Raw genomic sequence first — 19,732 nt, forward strand, 5'->3', positions numbered from 1 at the left:
ACCGTGGTAATTTATGCTAAACTCATGACCTGGTCGGCAGCAGGTTATGTTAAGAGTTTCAGATTAAATTGTCTGTAAAAAGCGCCATTCTTTAACTTATAATTGTCCTAACAAGGTTGTTTATGAGCGATATAGCTTTTAAACTGAGGGAAGACATTAAAAATAAAAAGCTGCTGAGCTGTATGTTCATAATATCACCGAACGAATCCATATAATGTAAAAATGAAACAGCGGCACAAACTGTCTGCATCGTGCTATCATGGTAACCTCTGTTTGGTGATGCAGAGTCATTATTCCCGTTTGCTCCAGATCATATTAACACTTTAAATTTACATCGTATTAATCCACACAGTAAAATAATGATGAAACAACTACAGACACTTTGAATACTTTTTACTGTTATCTGTTTTGTCTTGGTGATTTTGCAGCTCAGATCACTGATTAGAAAATTCATCATCATTTATCACAGACAATCTTAAATCAGTTACACTCATTTTATGTTCGTTTAGCCAAAAACTTCAGTGATCTCCACGTCTCTGTCATCATAGGACAGTGTCAGACAGACTTCATCATGTTTAAATCTGCTGTATGGAGTTTTATTGTTTAATGTGCAGTTTTCATGTTAGAATAAACGGCAGCATTAAGACCGCATTTAGTCCATCAGTCATTTTCTGACATCATTCTTCTTCTCCTGCTTTATTTGCAGCAACCATGTTGTTTTTTGCCGTAATGTATTTAGTATACTTTCCACAGCTCATAATTATAACAACTTGATCATTTTGACTTAAGTAAGTGGCTCGCGATCGCTTCACTTCATGCGGAAGAAGAGTGAAATGACGCAACAAACGTCCCTTTTATGTGAGCGCGCACAGAGTCTGAAGACGAAAGCCTGGATTAACAAAGTGAGTTGATAACCACCCTCGTGACACCCGTTATCTCTGATTGAGGTTTTAGGCTTTGTCGATCCAGATCATGCAAAGAAAGCCTGGCTGTGTTGAGCTTGCTTCGTAGTACAGCCCTCAGGAGCACTGCAAAAAAACGCAGCTTTGGCGATCACGTGATCACGTTGTCTGAAATCGCAATTTCGATCAGAAAACGATAAATAGGGCGCCCCTATAGCTCAGTCGGTAGGGCGTGCGCACCATGCATTGAGGCTGTTAGTCCTCTGCAGCGGCCGCTGGTTCGATTGGTGTCATCCCCTGTCTCTTCACGCCCCTTTCCTGTCATACCTTCAGCTGTCACTGTCAATAAAGGCAAAAATGCCAAAAAAATAACCTTTAAAAAAAAAGAAAAGAAAAGAAAACGATAAATAGTTCAGGCCTAACCTGTGGTATATTTTTATATTCTAATACTCCATATTCTATGGAGAGAAGCCATTCATGGTTTCATTGTACCTGAGTATTGTGACAATAAAGATCTTTGTTATTTGTCTTCTTATTTATTCCATTTGAATAGTTGGGTTAAACTTTGCAGTGACGTCAAGCAATGACATGAAGCACATCAGCAAATTAGCAGTTGATGATCATCTAGCAGCTTTATTTTAATCCCTACAATACTGAAATTAGCATCAGCCTTAGAAATCTGGGTTCTACTTGGAAGCTATTAGTTAAGTGTGAATTAGTTTCTAAGAAATGTCTGAAGTGGTGTCCAATTAGAGATCCAAACAAAGTAAACATGGACATCAGTGCAGCAACACAGACAGTAACAGAGGCAGCATCTTACATTTACCTGCATCTCAGTTATACCAGATTATTCATATATCACTCATTCTTGAAAACTGGGACAAACTGGGCTATTAAACCTTGTAATGGGCCAACATCCAAGTGATTCAAATTTTTATCAAATACCACTTTTTGCAGCCGAGGACATGAATTTGTCAACTCCATCAGGCACCCAAAATCTTTAATAACACAAAGAACACACACGAGGAGTACCATTAGATTTTCTGTTCCCATAAACTCATTTTAGAAATATATATGAACATATATTTCATGAATATCACTGAAAAATTTGACTATGACTTCTCTGAGATGGAGTTAACAGGCAAATGACAGAGCTGACGTCACATAGGTGTGTCCAGATGTTTTTGACTGGGTGGCCTAAGTGGAGCACTGACTTATTTATTTGTATTGAATTTAAAAAAAGACTAATTTAAAAGACATTATTCAGTTATAAGAGAAAGCACTAAGAGTTGCGTCACCTCCATCAGCATAGACATTGATACTGTTAATCAAAACACACATTTTAAACCATAATTCTTATTTAGCTTTGATTCAGAAGGGCTACAGAGTTGACATGATATGGTTGAGACACATCACATCACAGCAATATTATTTAACGATTGTCAAAAATAGTTTACAAGTGTTTGAGCAATATTCCCACCTTTTTTAAACCAGGAAGTGAGGCAGGGGTCCTTAGGGTATATTTCAACCTTTTTATGCCTCTGTCCCAGTTCTCAAGAATGGGTGATACATACTGTAATTAATTAATTTAAGAAGCAATAATGCAGGTCACAGAGAGAGAGAGAGAGAGAAGTATGTGTACAGTAGCAGTTTCCTACCTGTTGACTCTCTTCATAGCACAGCTGTCTGGTTGCCTTGATCTGCTGAATCAGCTTCTCTTTGTGTTTCTCTAACTTGACCAGAGTCTCCTCCAGCTCCTTGCGGTCTGACTGCTGCTCCTGAAGCTCTAAGCGCTCCACCGTCACTGCATTCTCCAGCTCCTACGCACACAAACACTGTTTAGGATTTAAGAATGATTCACACTCATCTGTGGAATGATGAAACATGCAGATACATAGAGGTACAAACACACACACACACAGGCATGGGTGAAAAATGTGGACTGAATGTTCTGTGACATCATCCAAATGATCCTACAGAGATTATCAGTAGTTTGATTTGATTTGAGTGCTAGAGAAATGAACAGAGGTAACCACTCCCTCCAACACCTGATCATATTAGTATGGACCACAACATGTGATCAACAGCAGCTTTAAAGCAGTGGCAGACCAACAACTCCTGTGATCTGTGAGTTAAAACTACTGTTTCTGTCAAAGGAGTTTGGTTGGTTTGCAGATAGTGATATTTGGCTTCTTTCTAAATATAACATACATTGCTTAGCTTCCTACACCAGTTCTCCTGCTGCTTCTCCAATCTGGGGATGTGTCGACCATCATCTACTGTAGGCAATACACTGACTATGGAGAAATACCTCACACAGCCACTCTTGAAATAATCTGAACTATCCCTTTAACTCTGCAAGCCTGACTGACACACCTTCTCACACTCATAACATTTAACTCATAAGTCAAATAGGAATACACAAATGTTTTTCCACTGATATCGAATAAAGTGAAAATCCACCACTTGGACTTGATGTTCAGTCAGTGATTTTAAATGTAGTCAACTGAAGCACTGAATTCCTCAATGCTGTTATACTGACAGAGAAAACTGAGGTCTGCTGCTCACAGAGCTGTACTGACTGTGCCTCAATGTACCAAGATGCATAGCGTATGAACTTCTGAATTTCACGCCCACGTTGCTGTGTATCACCACCCTAGCCTATAGCTTGGGCTGCACAATTTAATTGCATTTTTATCAAAATTGTAATATGGCCAAGTGCAATATCCAAATCACAGAGACAGCTCTTGTTCTTCAGGTGAAATGAAACAGGTTTGTTTGGCACAGACCTCAACAAGTACCACATCGTAACGATTTTAATAGTTTTGTTTTTTTTGTTTATGAAAATGAGAAGATGAAAATTGTAATGCATCTACTAGTCATATCGCACAGCTCAATTTCAGTCATAAATATTGCAATATGACTTTCTCACCATATCATGCAGCCTTATCTATAACTTATTAAATTTAAAGTACGATTTGGCGGTTGTAGACTGTGATTAATGACTTCAAATGGCTCTTAATACACACACTATTTTTTTCAGACAGTGTTTAACATCATAGATTAATAAATTTTGCGAAATTTTAACGTCTTTCTGAGTGTTTTCCTAGTGTTACACTAGTCTAAATTAAATTTTGCGTTTAATTGACTGGGAATTTAGTTGCCAGGAACATCCCTAGTGCACACACTCAAGCAAGCACACCTGTAGTGTTGGTGCGTAGCAGTGAAATGGGTCCCCGCTGAAACACTTTCCTGATGTTGTTAGGGCTATTCACCGGTATAGCCGTATATGAAAAATTAATATCATAACGAAAATAAAGAGCGGTTTTCGGTACGAACCGGTACCAACAACATCACTGTGACATCACTGGATGCAGGAGGAACAACAGATTTTGCAGCCGGAGAACTTGGTCAGTATAACAGCACTGGGGAATTTATTGCTTCAATAGACTACATTTACCATCAACGCTGAGTGGACATCCACATGAAAAGTGCCAAAAATGTTCCTCGGTATCATTGGTAACGCCTGCATTCACACTGCCATTTCATATTCAAATGGCCTCTGTGACAGGGTCACAAGGTTTACTGTATTGTGTACAGTATGTCTATGTGGTGTAGATGTCCAAAAATCAGCTTGGAAAGAAAATAAACATGCAGTTGGTGCTGAAATTATTCAGCAACAATTCTGATAATTAACCAATTATTTTTTAACCAAAAATGACAAAATACTCAGGTTCTAGATTCTGAATTGAGAATACTTGCAGACAAAATAAGACTTGAGAAAATAAATGACAGACTCATCTACAATGAAAATAATTAGTTGCAGCCATATTTTCTTTAAAGGGACAGTTTGCCCCAAAATCAAAAATACGTATTTTGCCTCTGGCCTGTAGTCCTATTTATCTATCTAGATTCTTTTGGTGTGAGCTGCAATGTTTTGGAGACTTTGGCTGTAGAGATGTCTGCCTTCTCATCATTAATGGGACTAAATTGCGCTCGGCTCATGGTGTTCAAAGCACCAAAAAAAAAAAAAAAATAATAATAATAAAATAACATGAATTGGAAAATTCAAAACCAGCATCTCTTCAGATAATCCACAGACCTTGTTGTGAGCAGTTACATGGTAGATTCTATTGCAGAAAGAAACTGATTTTCGAAAAGAGACATTAAATCATCTCTCCATTTTATTGGAGCGCTGGCAGACATCTACAGGCCAAGGGAAGGGAATTTGATTTTTGAGTGAGCTGTCCCTTTAACATCAGATTCTGGCTCTTAGCTAAGCTAGTCTTCTAGTGATTGGTTTCAGTACAGGATGTGGCAACAAAATTAGATCAGAATAGACCAGCACTGAGCACGTGTGTAGAGCATTATTCAGTCTAAGACTAGTCTTCACATCACCATGACATCACATGAGAGCATCATGGGAAATGCAGTGAATCACAATGTGGAAACACTACACATACACACAAACACACATATGATTAATGATCTGTTAGGCTAAACTGACAATTAAAAGAAATGTGATGCCAACACAAAACACACTCATATGCATGTAAAAAAACAACAACAACAACAACACAAACACACACACAGACACACACACACACCAGCGCTAGATGCTGCGGTCTTCTTACTCTGATCTCGGCTGTCTTGGCGAGGACTCTCTCATCCGTCTCCACGACGTCGGTGTCCCTGGGAGACGACCAGCAGAGGAGACAGGAGTGTTTAAGGAGGGAGGACAGCGAGCACTCGTTCTTCCAATCTGCCTTCCCTCCATCATGCCCTCCTTCCCATGATCCCTCTATTTTTTCCTGCTGCACTGCTGGCTCCTCCATTGCTGCCCTCACTAGCTGTCGCTACACTGCAGAGGAGGCGGAGCCGCTCCGTGAACGTGTGTGTTTGTGTGTGTGTATGTGTGTATGTGTGTGTGTGTCCGTGGTGATGGATGCACACGGGCAGAATGCACCAATGTGAGAATGGAAACAGAGGGGGGGATGAGTCAGAGTGAAGGCAGTAGAGTAGCTTTATCCATCCACAGCAGAATGGATTTCCTCCTCCTCCCTTTTTCTCTCCCGCTGTCAAGCTGCTTCTCTACACACCTCTCACCTCCTCCTCTAACTCCTCCTCCCCCTCCATCACCATCACCGTCACCATCACCGGCCACTGCAGTATGCATTAGGCCAAACACACACACACACACACACACACACACACACAGAAAGCAGCGACAGAGCCATTCATAAAAATCCCAGGGTGCACAGCAGCAGCAGTCTGCAACAGCCAATTAATCAATAATCATGAATGCATTTTAAATATGTGATCAGATGATTAAGTGTGAAGCTTCCACTTCTTCACGGCTTCAATCATCAACACCAGTCATGGATTAATTTTAAGGTTTATGATTTAACTACAGGTGCTATTTATTCCTTTATGTAACAATATTAGGGCTACACAAGTAATCACAATCGCCACAAAACTGCAATATGGCCAAGTGCAATATCAATATCACAGAACCAGAACGAAATCACAATTGTCTGATAAAGGAATAACATATTTAAACAGCATTATAATTATAATAATGTAATAATAATACAACTGCAAATAAATAAATAAATAATAATAATATTAATATTAGTATTAATAATAATAACAATAACAATAATAATAATAATGATAATAATAATAATAATAACAATAATAATTAGGGATGTCCTGATCCAATCACGCGATCGGAAATCGGGGCAGATCACATGATTTTCAAATGATCAGAATCGGGTGGAAATTATTGGATTTAACCTTACAAAACAACAAGCATGGCCATGTTCACGTTTTAAATTCATCCTGAAGTACAAAGAGATTGTCAAATGGAATGACAATGGCTTAGTTTTAATTTTAATAAGTTCCACAATAGAGCTGCACAATATATCGTTTGAGCATCATCATTGCAATGTACATGTGGGCAATAGTCACATCGCAGGTCCTGCAATGTAGGAGGCAAACGAACTAAACGTGTTCTCATCTAATTTCAAGGGTACCTGACACACACTGCACGCAGCGATCCACCAATCACAATTGTTCTTAATCAGTTTGCCAAAGCGGACCATACCCCTTAGGGGTGGGAATCTTTGGGCACCTGCCGATTCGATTCGATTACGATTACGATTCAGGGGCTACGATTCGATTATAAAACGATTATTGATGCATCTTTATGTATATTGATGCACTTTTTCACAAACACATTTCTTTTTGTCTCACTGAATAAGCATTCGTCACTTGCTATTTTTAAAAACAGCGCATTTGTAATAAGAATTCATTTCGATTATATTTTAGTAAACTATTGGAAATATGTGCAAACTGGAAAGTACCAACAGTAGCCACTAGTAGCCGCAGCAACAGCAGCCTGCCGTCTCCCCGACTCCTCCGTCGGGTGGAATCGAGTTACGGCTTCTCATGTTTGTTGTGTTGCCAAAGTATTTTATTTTAGCTCGACACAGCTTACATATAACGTGGCTCTTGTCCAGTTCGCTTCCGCCGTCGACGTTGTAGAAGCCGAAGTGTTTCCACACGGCTGCTTTTAAATTAGAAGGAGCTGTTCGGACCTCATGGCGAGGTGGCTGCCGGTTGGCCATGTTTGTTTTCCGCTGTGCGCGTGTCGCTCCAGGTGCGCGTCCCAAAGTGTCCCGGCGATGACGCGTACCGCGCTTCTTAGTTCCACATTATTTAGAAGCTTCTGTATCACTTTAATTAACAGATTTAAATAATCGAAATTTGGACGTTTGTGAATCGATTCAGATTCGTCCACGTCCGAATCGCGATGCATCTAAGAATCGGAAATTTCCCCCACCCCTAATTCCCCTGCTTATGGAGTGAGTCCCTGGTAACAACATTGAAAAATGAACAAGAGAAAATCGCAGAAAACGAAGACTTTGTGCCAAAAAGAAAAGCAACATCAGTTATCTGGAATTATTTTGGCTACAAGGATGATATTGACCAAACGTGTTCTGTGTCGACAGTGCCTTGCACCTGTTTCCACAACGAGAGGTAACACAACTAATTTGACCATTTTTATTGGCACCACACAGCTCAGTATGACGAACGCGAAGCCAGATCTGAATCGGACCACATGTGAGCATCATAGTTTTACTGTCACTGTTACTTTTGTATAAGTTATAATACCCGAAATCTCCATGCAGAGTTGCAGTGAAAAGACAGGACAGACACTGCTGAGTGCAGCGCATCTCTGTGAAGAGTGACTGATTTAAAAGCCGTCCATCGCCTTGAGTGAAATCCAGACCATAACTTTTTTCACTGATGTAACTATGCTATCACCAAAGAAACAGATCATAAAACTGTGATGTTCATTGAAACTTTGGTGATATCAGCTGTCTTAACTTCTACACAGCTCCTCTCTGCTCACCGGTGCAGCTCTGTCTCACCCCGTCTGTGACACAGTGTGTCTGCTGATTGACTGATCATGACTTCTAACCAATCAGATGTGCTGTGCTGTAGGTGGGACATTGAGCCAGACTACAGAGTGTAGTTGTGTATTATACTGTACAGTGTATAATGATCTAATATATGTATAGTATATACATAGTACAGCACTGTATAAGTTTGAAGTTTTTAATATATCACCATTATCATTAATATTATCATTATTATTACATTACATAACTATGGTGATAATTACAGACAGACAAAGATCAAACACAAGTGCATTTTTAAAATAATTTAACTCTAATCCCACCACTTTTTTTCTTTTTTACTGATCCAAAAAATGATCCGATCCGTGACTCAAAACCATGATACGATCTGAAAAAAAAAAATCCTTTATTTTTTGATACTGCAATATATATCGCAGGGTTAAAAAAAATCGCAATGTCAGTTTTTTCCAATATCGTGCAGCCCTATTCCACAACACAGACAGAAACAACACATAAATGTCACAATTTACGGCAGGCGGGGAATTCAGACAACATAATAGTAGTGAGTTGGTAGTTAGTAGGCTAACACAGGGCAAATGTGTCACCTCAGCACAGCGAAAAAGTCTGCAGTTTGGAGGTATTTTAAACTGGACAGCGAAGGCAGTGCAACAGCCACTTGTAATGTGTGCAAACTGGGCATTTCGCGTTGTGGAAATGTGGATGTGTTCTCTTTTTTTCTTCTTCTTATTAATGCATTGCTGAAGTATCAGATTAGGACTTGGTATCGGCAGATACTCAAAATCAAATGACTCGGACTCGGGGGCAAAAAAATGTGATCGGGACATCCCTAATAATAATAATATGATGTGATTAAACAGCATTATAATGAGGTACTGTAGTGCTGCAGAGATGTCCTGGCCTGAAAATCTTTTTCTCCTCTCAGATGACAGAAAACATGTTAGTTTGGTGATAAGTGTAATGCAAAATTGATCATTTCCACTAATCGTATCGCATATAACAATTTCAGTCAAAAAATTGCAATATGACTTTTTTACCAAATTGTGCAGCCTTAAACAATAGAACTAATACTGTGCAATCACATTAAAAATATCTCGTTTCCATACTGCAATATTACATGTTGGGCTGCAGCTAATGATAGTGAAAACGGGTAGAAGTCGACGCTAAGCGTCGATTCTGATGCCTCCGCCTTCAACAGTTTCATACAACTGTGACTTTTTGTGTTCCCTACATCTGATTGAAACCATTGATTCATTATAAATCCTATTTGCAAGTGTCCCAGGAGTTTGAGAATTATGGCTCTATTGATACAGTATATAGTTAATGAGAAAAGATTGCAAGAGAAAGGGCTATTACCTTTATTACCTAATAGTATCCAACATAGTTATTCAAAAATATATCAAAGTCAAATATAAAAAAGCTTAAAATTTACCAAGTTATTGGCATAAGTGTGTTTTTAGATACAGGTCTGTCAGGCGGCCATTTTGCGGCCATCTCGAAAGCGTTGGTCAGTTCATGTACCTGTTATAGAGTGTTAGCACACAAGATTTGGTGCAAATCTGTCCACCCGTTCAAAAGTTATTGCGCAAACAAAAATCTGTGACGGACGGACGGACGCACGGACTTACGTACGGCGGGACAACCAGAGAACAGTATGTCTCCAGCCCGGCACCTTCAGCGGGCGGAGGCATAATGAATGATTTTTTTCCTTGATTAATCGATTAATTAATTCTGTCATAATCTTGTCACTTGAAAAATATGCATGTAAACTCCACATGTTTGGACCTATTTTTCAAGTCTTGCCTGCAACAATAATGTTAATTTGTCGATCATTTATTTACTTAATAAATCGCTTATTTGATCCATAAAATGTGAAAAATGTAAATGCCAAGACAACATCCAATCACAGAATTATGACTTTTTTCCAAAAAATGATTAATCATTAATTATCAATATAATTGACTTTCTGACTGCTGCACTGTAGGGCTTAAAATTAACAATTATTTTCATTGCTGATTAATGTTTCATTATTTTCTTGAATAATTAATTAGTTGTTTGGTCCATAAACTGTCAGAAAATTGTGAAAATTGTTGATCAGTGTTTCCCAAAGCTCAAGATGATCTCAAATGTCTTGTTTTGTCTACAACCCAAAGACATTCAATTTACCAAGAAATATTCAATATAAGAAGCTGGAATAAGTGAATTCTGAGTTTTCTTCTTAAAGACAGCAATTCATTTAATAATTGATTCATCATTGATTAAAGCTTGCAGCTCTACTGCATTCTTTTTGTTTTGCAGTTGTATAGCTACATAATTCAAGCATTTGTTGCCAAAGACAATTCATGCCAAGGTTTTGCACATGCTTAGGGTCATGGCTTTGTACTTACAATTTTATTTTATTAAAGAAGGAAAGCAGAGGCACTTAAAAACATTATTTGAAATGAATTTAGTACAAACAAAAATTTTGTACACATCAGATTTATTGTTTAATAAATTTTTTCAAAGTCATAATTTTTCTTTGTTTTTTAATAACAGGGTAAATACTATCACTATCACTATTGCACCTTGGCTTTTTGGTGTTGTCACATGTATTCTGTAATCCAATCTTATTAAATCATGTGAGTATTGTATGACTTTTAAATACAATACAATAGTAATAGTAATAGTTATGTATTTTATTAGGGCCTAACATGAAATACTATTGAAATCGCTATATGCCAAGTGTATATTCAAACTGCAAGAGCGGCAATTTCATCATAAATAAGGCACTGTGGTGCAACACAGATTCCTGGCCAGCAAATCATATTCTCGTGATGTAAAGGAACGCACTTGTTTGGTACAGACCACAGCAAAAATCATTTTCAATCATCATCATTGTATTTACCCATGTAGCTGCTTCTCATTTTTCACCATAATAACTTTTATGAACTAGTCTGCATGACCTGCTAATTAAACACGGTGTCTGTGGTTTTAACTGCAGTCCCTACATCACCACTGTGTTAATATAATGGGAGTATGCACTATAATGGGAATTTTTAAATATTTTTGTTATTTGCAATATTACATTCCATGTCATTTACAGGGTTTTTCCTGCGTTCAAAATTGCGTGCCGGCCGCCTCCAGCTAATTTTGTGCCGCCCCCAGCCAGAGCGATTGATATCGCTCAACACAGCATAAAGCTCCAGCTGTGTTGATTGAGCGATTGATATCCCTCTTTGGCGCATATGTATTTTAACTGCAGTTGCAGCATTGCGCCACTATGGAGGCGCCATATCAACAGCAGTGCACCGGAAAGACCTGAAGCAACTACCGAAGAAGAAACAGATCGAATCGTGTTTTTTCCAGTTTTTTCCCGCTAGTTGGTGCTATCGGCGTCCTGATTTTCCCTGGCGGATGGTACAAACAGGTAAATATTACTTGTTTTTTTTGCATCCAAGCATGTCGTGTTTATTTAAAAAAAAGTTTCCTCCGTGTCAGAGTAACGTTTATGATTTTTAGCGTTGCAGATATGGCAGGCAAAATCAGCCACTACTTTAAAAAGCGACCTAGCGAGGAGGAAAGTCAAGAGTCCAGGTGAAACAGAGCAGAGAAATTAACGTAACAGGCAGTTAAAATGTAATAATTCATGGTGGTGACAACATGTGGAAATTTGTGTCAGGTCTGAAAGTACTTCACAAGGGACTGGTGATAGCGATGGTCAGAATGCAGGACAGGACGAGTCGGCGAGGTGAGGGTACTTAAATCTGTTTCCAATTAGGAGCATAACAACGCAAAGCCAACGTGTACGTGATTTAAATTTTTTTTTTTATTCCTCTTTCCAGTTCTTCTCAAAAACACAGAGCCAGTGGCTTTGACAAGCAGTGGCTAAATCAATTTACCTGGCTCAGGCATACTGAGGAAGGCATGCACTGTTATTTATGCCAAAAGCACTGTGCCCCAACTCAGCAGGCAATTGCTGCCTCCCTAGTGAGACAGCCATCAACCAACTACAGGCTGGACACATTAAAAAGACATGAGGTGACGGCCATTCACAAAGCAGCAGAAGAGAAGGAGAAATATATTAAAGATGGTAGTACCTAAAAACACTCAACTAATAAAGTTACAAAAACTAAAATAATATAGTTTAGATAGATAGTTTAAGAAATAATTGGTTGGTTTTTTTTTAGGGAGGACACTGCAGCGTGCTATTGCAGCACAGGTGGACATGGACCACAGAGCGCTTGAAGGCTGCTTCAAAATCATCTATGAGTGTCTCAAGCAAAAGTGGCCCCACCACACAAGCTATGAGCCCATCATTCTCTTATGCAAGCGCTTAGGCTGTGCTTATTTTGATGGTTTGAATGTAAATTCTTAAGTTATATTATTACATAATTGTATATTCAATGTTTTTCACATAATTGTTTTAAAATGAAGTAGGCCAACCTAATTACTGTCTGTTTTGCCCCCAGGTCAGTTCCAACACCAAATACACAAGCAGCCATATAATTGATGAGATGGTAGAGGTCATTGGCCAGATTTTGGATGACCAGTTGGTGGCAGAGTTGTCAAAATCCCCAGTGTGGGGATTAATGGTTGACGAGACCACTGACATCTCTGTCACAAAGCAACTGGGTCTAGTTGTGAGGTAGCATTACTTTGTACAATTAAATAAAATTGTGTATTAAAAATTACTTCAACTAAGAGAGATTTTTTTATGTTTAGCTTTTTAGGACCCAACCATGTGGGAAGCACTGTAGTCCAAACCAGGGTGCTGCATTTGGGTGGAGTGTCTGCTGGGGATGCTGCAACTCTGTATGACAGCATCCTGCGAGTCATCAGAGATGACAAAATGCTGCCAACCGACAAGCTAGCCTCCTTTGCAAGTGACGGCGCTGCAGTAATGATAGGTGAATTTTCCTTTTTTTTTGCATTTACCTTTTAGTTAACATTTTATAAGATTGTTTTTTTTTATTATTTTAGGGAGAAAAGCTGGAGTTGGGAAGAGACTCCAAGACTCATTCCCTGGCCTGATAACCATACACTGCGTGGCACATCGTCTCAATCTGGCAGTGTCAGACTGACTTAAGGGGCAGAGGGCAGTTCATTACCTCACTAAATATGCCAGGACTGTTGGAACTATCTTCTGGTTCTACCAGGCCTCCAGTAATAGGACCAGCAGTCTCAAGGACATGGAGAGGCTTTTTGAACTCCCCCAAATCAAACTGCAGGTTAGCAATATTCAGTGCTAGATTATTCAGATCCATTTTTGCTGTTTTTGTCATTTACTAAATAATTTTTTGTAGGGAGGAAACGCTACCAGATGGGAATCTAATAAGGAAGCAACGGATGTGATGTGTCGAATTCTGCCTGCTCTCATCGCAGACCTCTCACTCCAAGTCTGGAATGAGCCAACTGCACAAGGACTGTATTCCTTTGTAAAGGACAAGTTCTTCCCCCCTGCCCTGTGCCTAATGCAACTTGTGCATGAAAAGATCCACCGGCAGTTTTTGGTTTTTCAAAAGAGAAACCTTTTTTTCTCTCAGGTGGAGCAGGAGGTATGAAATCAGTACCATAGTCCTTGGGTTTTCTGTTAATTGAAATGCTGTTACTAGCAAAGCTGTTGTGTTTTATCTCAGGTCACAGTGCTGAAATCATCACTGGCACAGCTGAAAGAGAGCAACATGGTCAAAGACTGCTGGCAGGCATGGCTCCAGTCTGATGCTGGTCTGAAGCCTCTGCAGGAAGAGGTCCCTGCATATTTCCAGGATGATGTGTGGGAGAGCTTCAAGAACACTGTATGTATTAAGAATGTATTTGTGTAATGTGGACGGAAGGACTGTTTTACCTTTTTTTAAACATCTTCTACAGGTGATGGAGCCATTTCTGACTGCACTGACTGAGAACATCGACAACAGATTCCCAAACACCGGCAGTTTGTCTGTCTTCAGTGTGTTCTCTCCCAGACAAATTTTGTCAAACTCTAGTACAGAGTATGGGGATGCTGAGATGAGGACACTGGCTGAGGAGTTTCCAAGACTGAGGGAGTCTGACCTGTTGTCTGAGTGGAGCTCATACAGACTGAGAGTGGGGAGTCCTGATCTGAAGGTACTATATATTAAGTTACATTAACTGTATCAGCACCACAACAGTCTGGTTTTACTGAATAATTTAATTCATCTTTGTTTTCACTGCTTTTATTCAGACCAAATCCCTGGAGGAGGTGCTTCTGTGGCTTGTATCTGCAGAATCTGCTGAGCTGTATCCCACCCTAAGCCTTGCAGCTGCTATCGCCCTCACAGCCCCTGTCCAGACTGCAGATGTGGAGAGGCTCTTCTCTGCACTCAAAATTGTAATATATGATTGAAAACACTATCACTCTTCATGTCTGTATCAGAATAAAGACAAAAATACTTAATGCATGATGAATTGTTTTGTGTAAGGTGAAGACACCTCTGTGCAACAGACTGAAGGAGAGGCACTTGGATGTCTGTTGTAAGGTGGCCATTGATGGACCAGACCAGGAGTCCTTGGACTACAAGGAGTGCATGAGGAGGTTCTACAGAATGAAAAAGAGGAAGCTGAAATGTTCTGTGTCTGGTTGCGAGATGTGTGGATAAAGTGTACTTTCAATTTAAAGTTGGCACCTGATTTGTGTATGTACATAGTTTTAATAAATGAATGCTTTAACATGATAATAGTCATATTCTTATTGGAACTCTTAACTTAAAGTATGTTGCCTGTAAAAGAAAGTGAGTCAGCTGAATTTACAGAATACATGCACGTCATGGCGCATGGTCAGGATGGTACCACCTCTGCCTCAATTTGAGCCAGGAAAAACCCTGATTTATATTCTACCAATAGCTCCCGTTGACATTTACACACTGGACCTTTAATAAAGCCATTGTTATTTTCAGCTCTAACATGCATGTACATGAATTACAGTGAACTATATTACACATGACTGGGGTTTTAAACCCAGCTCACACATTATATTTATTAGATCAGACATGTCTATGTTCATTTTCTCCATTTGAGTCTGAGCTTGACGGAGTGAGCCATTTCTACTGTACAGCTACTGTGTCACTCTGATTTGAGCTGCTGTCCATGACTGTCACATAATCCTGCAGAAGAGCGCTGATGTTAACACAGTTACTGTGAGGGAGCAGGGATGTCTTCATGAAGTCATTTATTCATACAGTGATGTTTCAGTTTATTAGTATGTCAATACAACTGTTCTGATCTGTTCAAAGAAATGAATCATTTCAGCAATAATCAATGCAAATGCTTTCATTTGCAATAAGCAGAGCTCATTATAATTTCATGAGCTGCAGGTCTACACTTCAGTTAACTCAGCAGCTGGATCTGCCACCGACACTACTGACTTTCAGGCCAAGTTGTAAGGAAATAGTTTTGCATGCACACACTGGTAAAATTCCTGCTGACACTGATAACATTAAATTATTAACCTGCTATGGCAGAACACGTATATACATATACATATACATATATATGTTGCTGAGTAAAGTGCTACTTAATTCCAAATTGCTATATTTTTATTAAATCTTTTTTTTCACCATGTCTCTCTTCACCTGTGAATATGTTGTGATTAAGAAAAATATAATATAATATAATGATTCAATTCTGATTCAGAAGACTACTCTGCGACGACAAACTGATTACTGATGCAACAAATTTTAAGCTTTTAAGCTTCAGGCTGGTGATCAGATTGTATCCAGTCCATCTGCAGTTGCTCATGCTCAGCCATCCTCACCAAAACTCAAGAAGTCGGCTAGTTTGAGGTAAACATGGGTAGATCATCAGAATTTTGAATGACTTAACCTGTGACTTGCTTAACCTGAGCAATGACTTGAGCTGCAGACGGTGTTGTTAGTGGTTTGTGCAAAATGAGGACCCAAGCAGCATCTAACAGGACCCAGGTGACATTAGTAGGCACGTTTACATGCTGTTTAACGTGCTGCAGCTGAGCTGCTAATTAGCTATCTAGCCTGCAAACTGACACTGGCAGTGAGCTTTTCCCTGGTGAATGTTTGTTTGGTGGTTTGTTCAACAAGCTGCAGGAATAGATGTGTGTTCATGATTGTAAGTTAGATAAGAGGGAGACTTTAGAAGCAAAGCTAATGGGATGTTGTCCAGACTCTGTTTGTGCCTTCTGTGCCTCCTGTGTTATGAAGCAGGCTGCTGTCGAGCTCACTGTGACTGTCTGCTCTGCCTATAGATATAATGTAGGACTATATTCTTTATATACTCTCTTTGATACTTTTTATATTTGAGTATGGATATTAATTGCTACTTTTTATTTTGCTTATTTGAACCAATTCAAAGATTTTGCCAATAAAGTGATCTCTTGTTCTATTTTTTTTCAAAATTCTTTTATCATAGTAATATTTTATTTCTCTGGCTATTATTACTTAATCAGAAGAAGTAATTCATCACTTAAAGTTGCTGAAGTGTGGCCAGGTAATTAGCTTAATAGAGATGCTTTAAATGCTGTGTGGAAAATTAGGATTTTAACAGCCAGGATATGACAATAAATCAACACAAGTTTCCTCTATTGATTGATTATATTTTTCTTAATCACAACATTCACAGGTGAAGAGTGAAATGGTGAAAACAAAACATGAACATGGTGAAAAAAAGAGTTAATAAAAATATAGCAATTTGGAATTAAGACTTAGTAGCACTTTACTCAGCAATGGATGATGGCATCGCCCATCAGCCCAACTCAGGGGTCAGCAACCTTTACTATCAAAAAATCAATTTTTTGCCAGAAAAGAAACAAAAAAATCTGTCTGGAGCAGCAACTATTAAAATTTCATCTTAGATTTTCCTTGGAGGCTTCTCTCTATTTTTTTTAGCTACCCTAGGAGGACTCAAGGCTAACCACCAGCAAAATTTACAGGTAAAGGCACCAAGCTGTAGAGGAAAGCTATGATGCACATTTTAGTTGATGAAATATTAAAACTTTTTGGCATAAGCTTCATATTCTTGCAGCTAAATAATGCAAGATTTACTTTAGACATCCAGGAATAATATATGAAAATGGAAATAAGAAAATAAGAGCTGTTATCATTTTCATTACATTTTTGCCACAGCCACAGGGAGCCACTGGGGGGCCAAAGAGCTGCATGTGGCTCCAGAGCTACAGGTTACAGACCCAACCCTATTCCAGGCATCCCCTAAAATGCTGAGGGATCTCTACTCCAGCTCCATCAAGAGCATCCTGACAGGGAACATCACTGCCTGGTACAGAAACAACACCAAACAGGACCACAAGGCCCGCAAAAAGCAGTTCTTATGGCTGAACATACTACATAGGCAATGGTCGCTGCAAAAATATGGCTACTAGGAAAATCATTATACATATGTATGTATGTATATACACACACACACTAGGCCAGTACTGAGAGGCACAGGAAGAGCTTCTGTCCTCAGGCCACAAGGATCCTAAATGAGGTCACTGCCCAAGACTGCCCTGACATTTCACTGTGGTTGTACTCTTATGATTACATGTGACAAATAAACTTGATTGATTCTGTGGAATCAAAGCAAAACTAGAAGGTACCATCATAAAACCTTTTGGTTTCTGATTTTTTAAAATATATATCAGCTTACTGCGGATATACCATTACAGATGTAGCCTATATGTTAGCCAGCAAGCACTAACTAACTGCAGTATAAATATGCCAAACTAGGTTTAAGGTAATTTAGAAACAGTGTCTCCAGAGTTCACCGTCCACCAGAGAGCACTGACAAGTGTATTTTTACAATGTAAAATGTCCTGCTCAGTAGTTATCCTGGTCACAGCAAAATAAAAACAAAACTAACAAGCTCTGTATCAAGATTGCTGATGTTATGTCTTAAAAAAATACTGTTGGCTGAAATACTGCTATCTGATTTTAATATTCATATATTTATATTTTATATTGTAATTTATTTAGGCTACTAATTATTGCTGTTGCATGTCAGTAGTTGATATTATATCTTGATTGATATTATAAGACTGGATATAATTTAGGATATGGTTATATGGATATAAGAGATGTCTTTTCCAGGTTTTAAAGGCTGCATTACAATAAACTGGCGTCATTTTCTGAACTTACCAGGCTGTTGTAGATGTTTATTTTCCTTTACCCATTTAGTCATCATATCCCCATTACTGATGATTACTTATCAAAAATCTTACTGTGTTCATATTTTGTGAAAGCATCAAGCATCCCTACAATATTGTTGCAATATCAATATCTAGGTATTTGGTCAAAATATTGTGATGTTTGATTTTGTCTATATTGCCTAGCCCTATAAGTCATTGTGTTATTCAGGGAAAAAAAATATAACCTATTGTTGAAGAGTTCAAACTATACTTTATATGTTTTGGATGTAAATTTATCTGCATAGTAATTGGCCAAAGTTCTCTCTGAAATGTTGTGGACTAGCATAAGATGGGAATGCCCAGGACAAACATGTCAAAACTGTGTTTTCAGTAAGTCACTAAGTAAGTATACTTCGTTACCCACCACTGCAGGTAGGTTAAGTGACGGTACATTGTGCACACTAATTAATGATTGTTCGGTTCATTTAGCACGTCTGAATGCAAAATCCCACAGAAACCTGGGCCCTGAACATCACGTCCCTATATTTAGGCGACTTAAAGACTGAACCTGAATAATGTCTGTTATCAGTTTAAAGGTTCATTGAACGTTGCGTCTTAGTCAGTTAAAAGTTAAAAATTGCCTCAAGATGATGAAACAACACGACTGGTGCGACTGTCGCTATAAAAGACCGATTATTTGTGTCAGTTAAAGATAACTTACCCTTCATCCTTGGGGTTCCTCGCTCTCGGTGTCCTCAGGCAGTCCAGAATAAAACGCATCATTACTGCAGTGCTCGCGCGCTCATTCTCTGTCTGTGGCCTCTGTTACAGACAGGACAGGACACGGCTCGTGCAGGGCTCGTGCTAACGCGGAAAGTTAACGAGCCGTCCTCCAGTCTCAGCCTCAGACTGTGATAACTAGAGACTATAACCAGGAGGGGAAGAGAGGAGAGGGACAGCCCGGTTAGCTGTGACACAGTGCAGGCACAGTCACACCAGCTCCAACCGTCATTACACTAATAAATACGACTTCCTGTCCAAACTTTCAAAATAAGCTGCAAGTCGAGTAACAAAGTTGTATTGTAGCGTTTAAACTCAGCGCAAACGTCGACAGAAGTAAAAGAAAGTATATATAATTCATCAGTAAGATTTTTTTTTATCCGTTTAATATGGGTCTCAGAGTTCTGTCCATTCTATGCCATTATTTTATCACTTTGCCATGTAATTGGCACTCTTACTTTGAAGGAAAATTCTAACTGTTTCCGACATTGTTTCTCTCTAGTCTGCTTGACGCAGGT

General features: G+C 39.0%; 2 protein-coding genes across 6 annotated transcripts in view; one reads left to right on the forward strand and one right to left on the reverse strand.

Annotated features, from left to right (window-relative positions):
- Positions 1–19,420, reverse strand: part of LOC146318449 (uncharacterized) — a 33,292-nt gene extending 13,872 nt beyond the window's left edge. Inside the window, exons 1-3 of one of the 4 annotated variants that reach the window (XM_084732794.1) lie at positions 19,156–19,420; positions 5,537–5,594; positions 2,561–2,722 (exon numbers count right to left, since the gene is read on the reverse strand). In XM_084732794.1, coding sequence (XP_084588920.1) covers positions 2,561–2,722; positions 5,537–5,594; positions 19,156–19,217 — 282 coding nt within the window. In that variant the 5' untranslated portion in view covers positions 19,218–19,420. Of the gene's footprint in view, positions 1–2,560; positions 2,723–5,509; positions 5,754–19,155 lie in introns of those variants that run through there. The other 3 variants (XM_084732793.1, XM_084732792.1, XM_084732791.1) reach the window with 3 other exon arrangements.
- On the forward strand, positions 13,765–14,961 carry LOC146318450 (uncharacterized). 2 transcript variants are annotated; one of them, XM_084733136.1, is made up of 5 exons: positions 13,765–13,878; positions 13,960–14,118; positions 14,192–14,428; positions 14,526–14,672; positions 14,764–14,961. In XM_084733136.1, the coding sequence occupies exons 1-5, from the start codon at positions 13,795–13,797 to the stop codon at positions 14,938–14,940; spliced, it is 804 nt and encodes a 267-aa protein (XP_084589262.1). In that variant the 5' UTR covers positions 13,765–13,794; the 3' UTR covers positions 14,941–14,961. The 2 variants fall into 2 exon arrangements, with proteins under 2 accessions (XP_084589262.1, XP_084589264.1); XM_084733138.1 differs by having other exon boundaries at positions 14,770–14,961.
- Positions 19,421–19,732: the final 312 nt, after the last annotated feature.

Source organism: Lutjanus erythropterus, chromosome 12 (assembly GCF_056507025.1).
Source record: "Lutjanus erythropterus isolate fLutEry1 chromosome 12, fLutEry1.hap2, whole genome shotgun sequence".
NCBI lineage: Eukaryota > Metazoa > Chordata > Actinopteri > Lutjaniformes > Lutjanidae > Lutjanus > Lutjanus erythropterus.

What these genes read in the sequence shown, in the direction of transcription:
- LOC146318450 (XM_084733136.1), top strand. Translation starts at nt 13,795, where the DNA reads ATGCAACTTGTGCATGAAAAGATCCACCGGCAGTTTTTGGTTTTTCAA. An exon ending in TCTCTCAGGTGGAGCAGGAG is followed by an intron (nt 13,879 to 13,959) that starts GTATGAAATCAG and finishes GTTTTATCTCAG; the next exon opens with GTCACAGTGCTGAAATCATC. An exon ending in GGGAGAGCTTCAAGAACACT is followed by an intron (nt 14,119 to 14,191) that starts GTATGTATTAAG and finishes CATCTTCTACAG; the next exon opens with GTGATGGAGCCATTTCTGAC.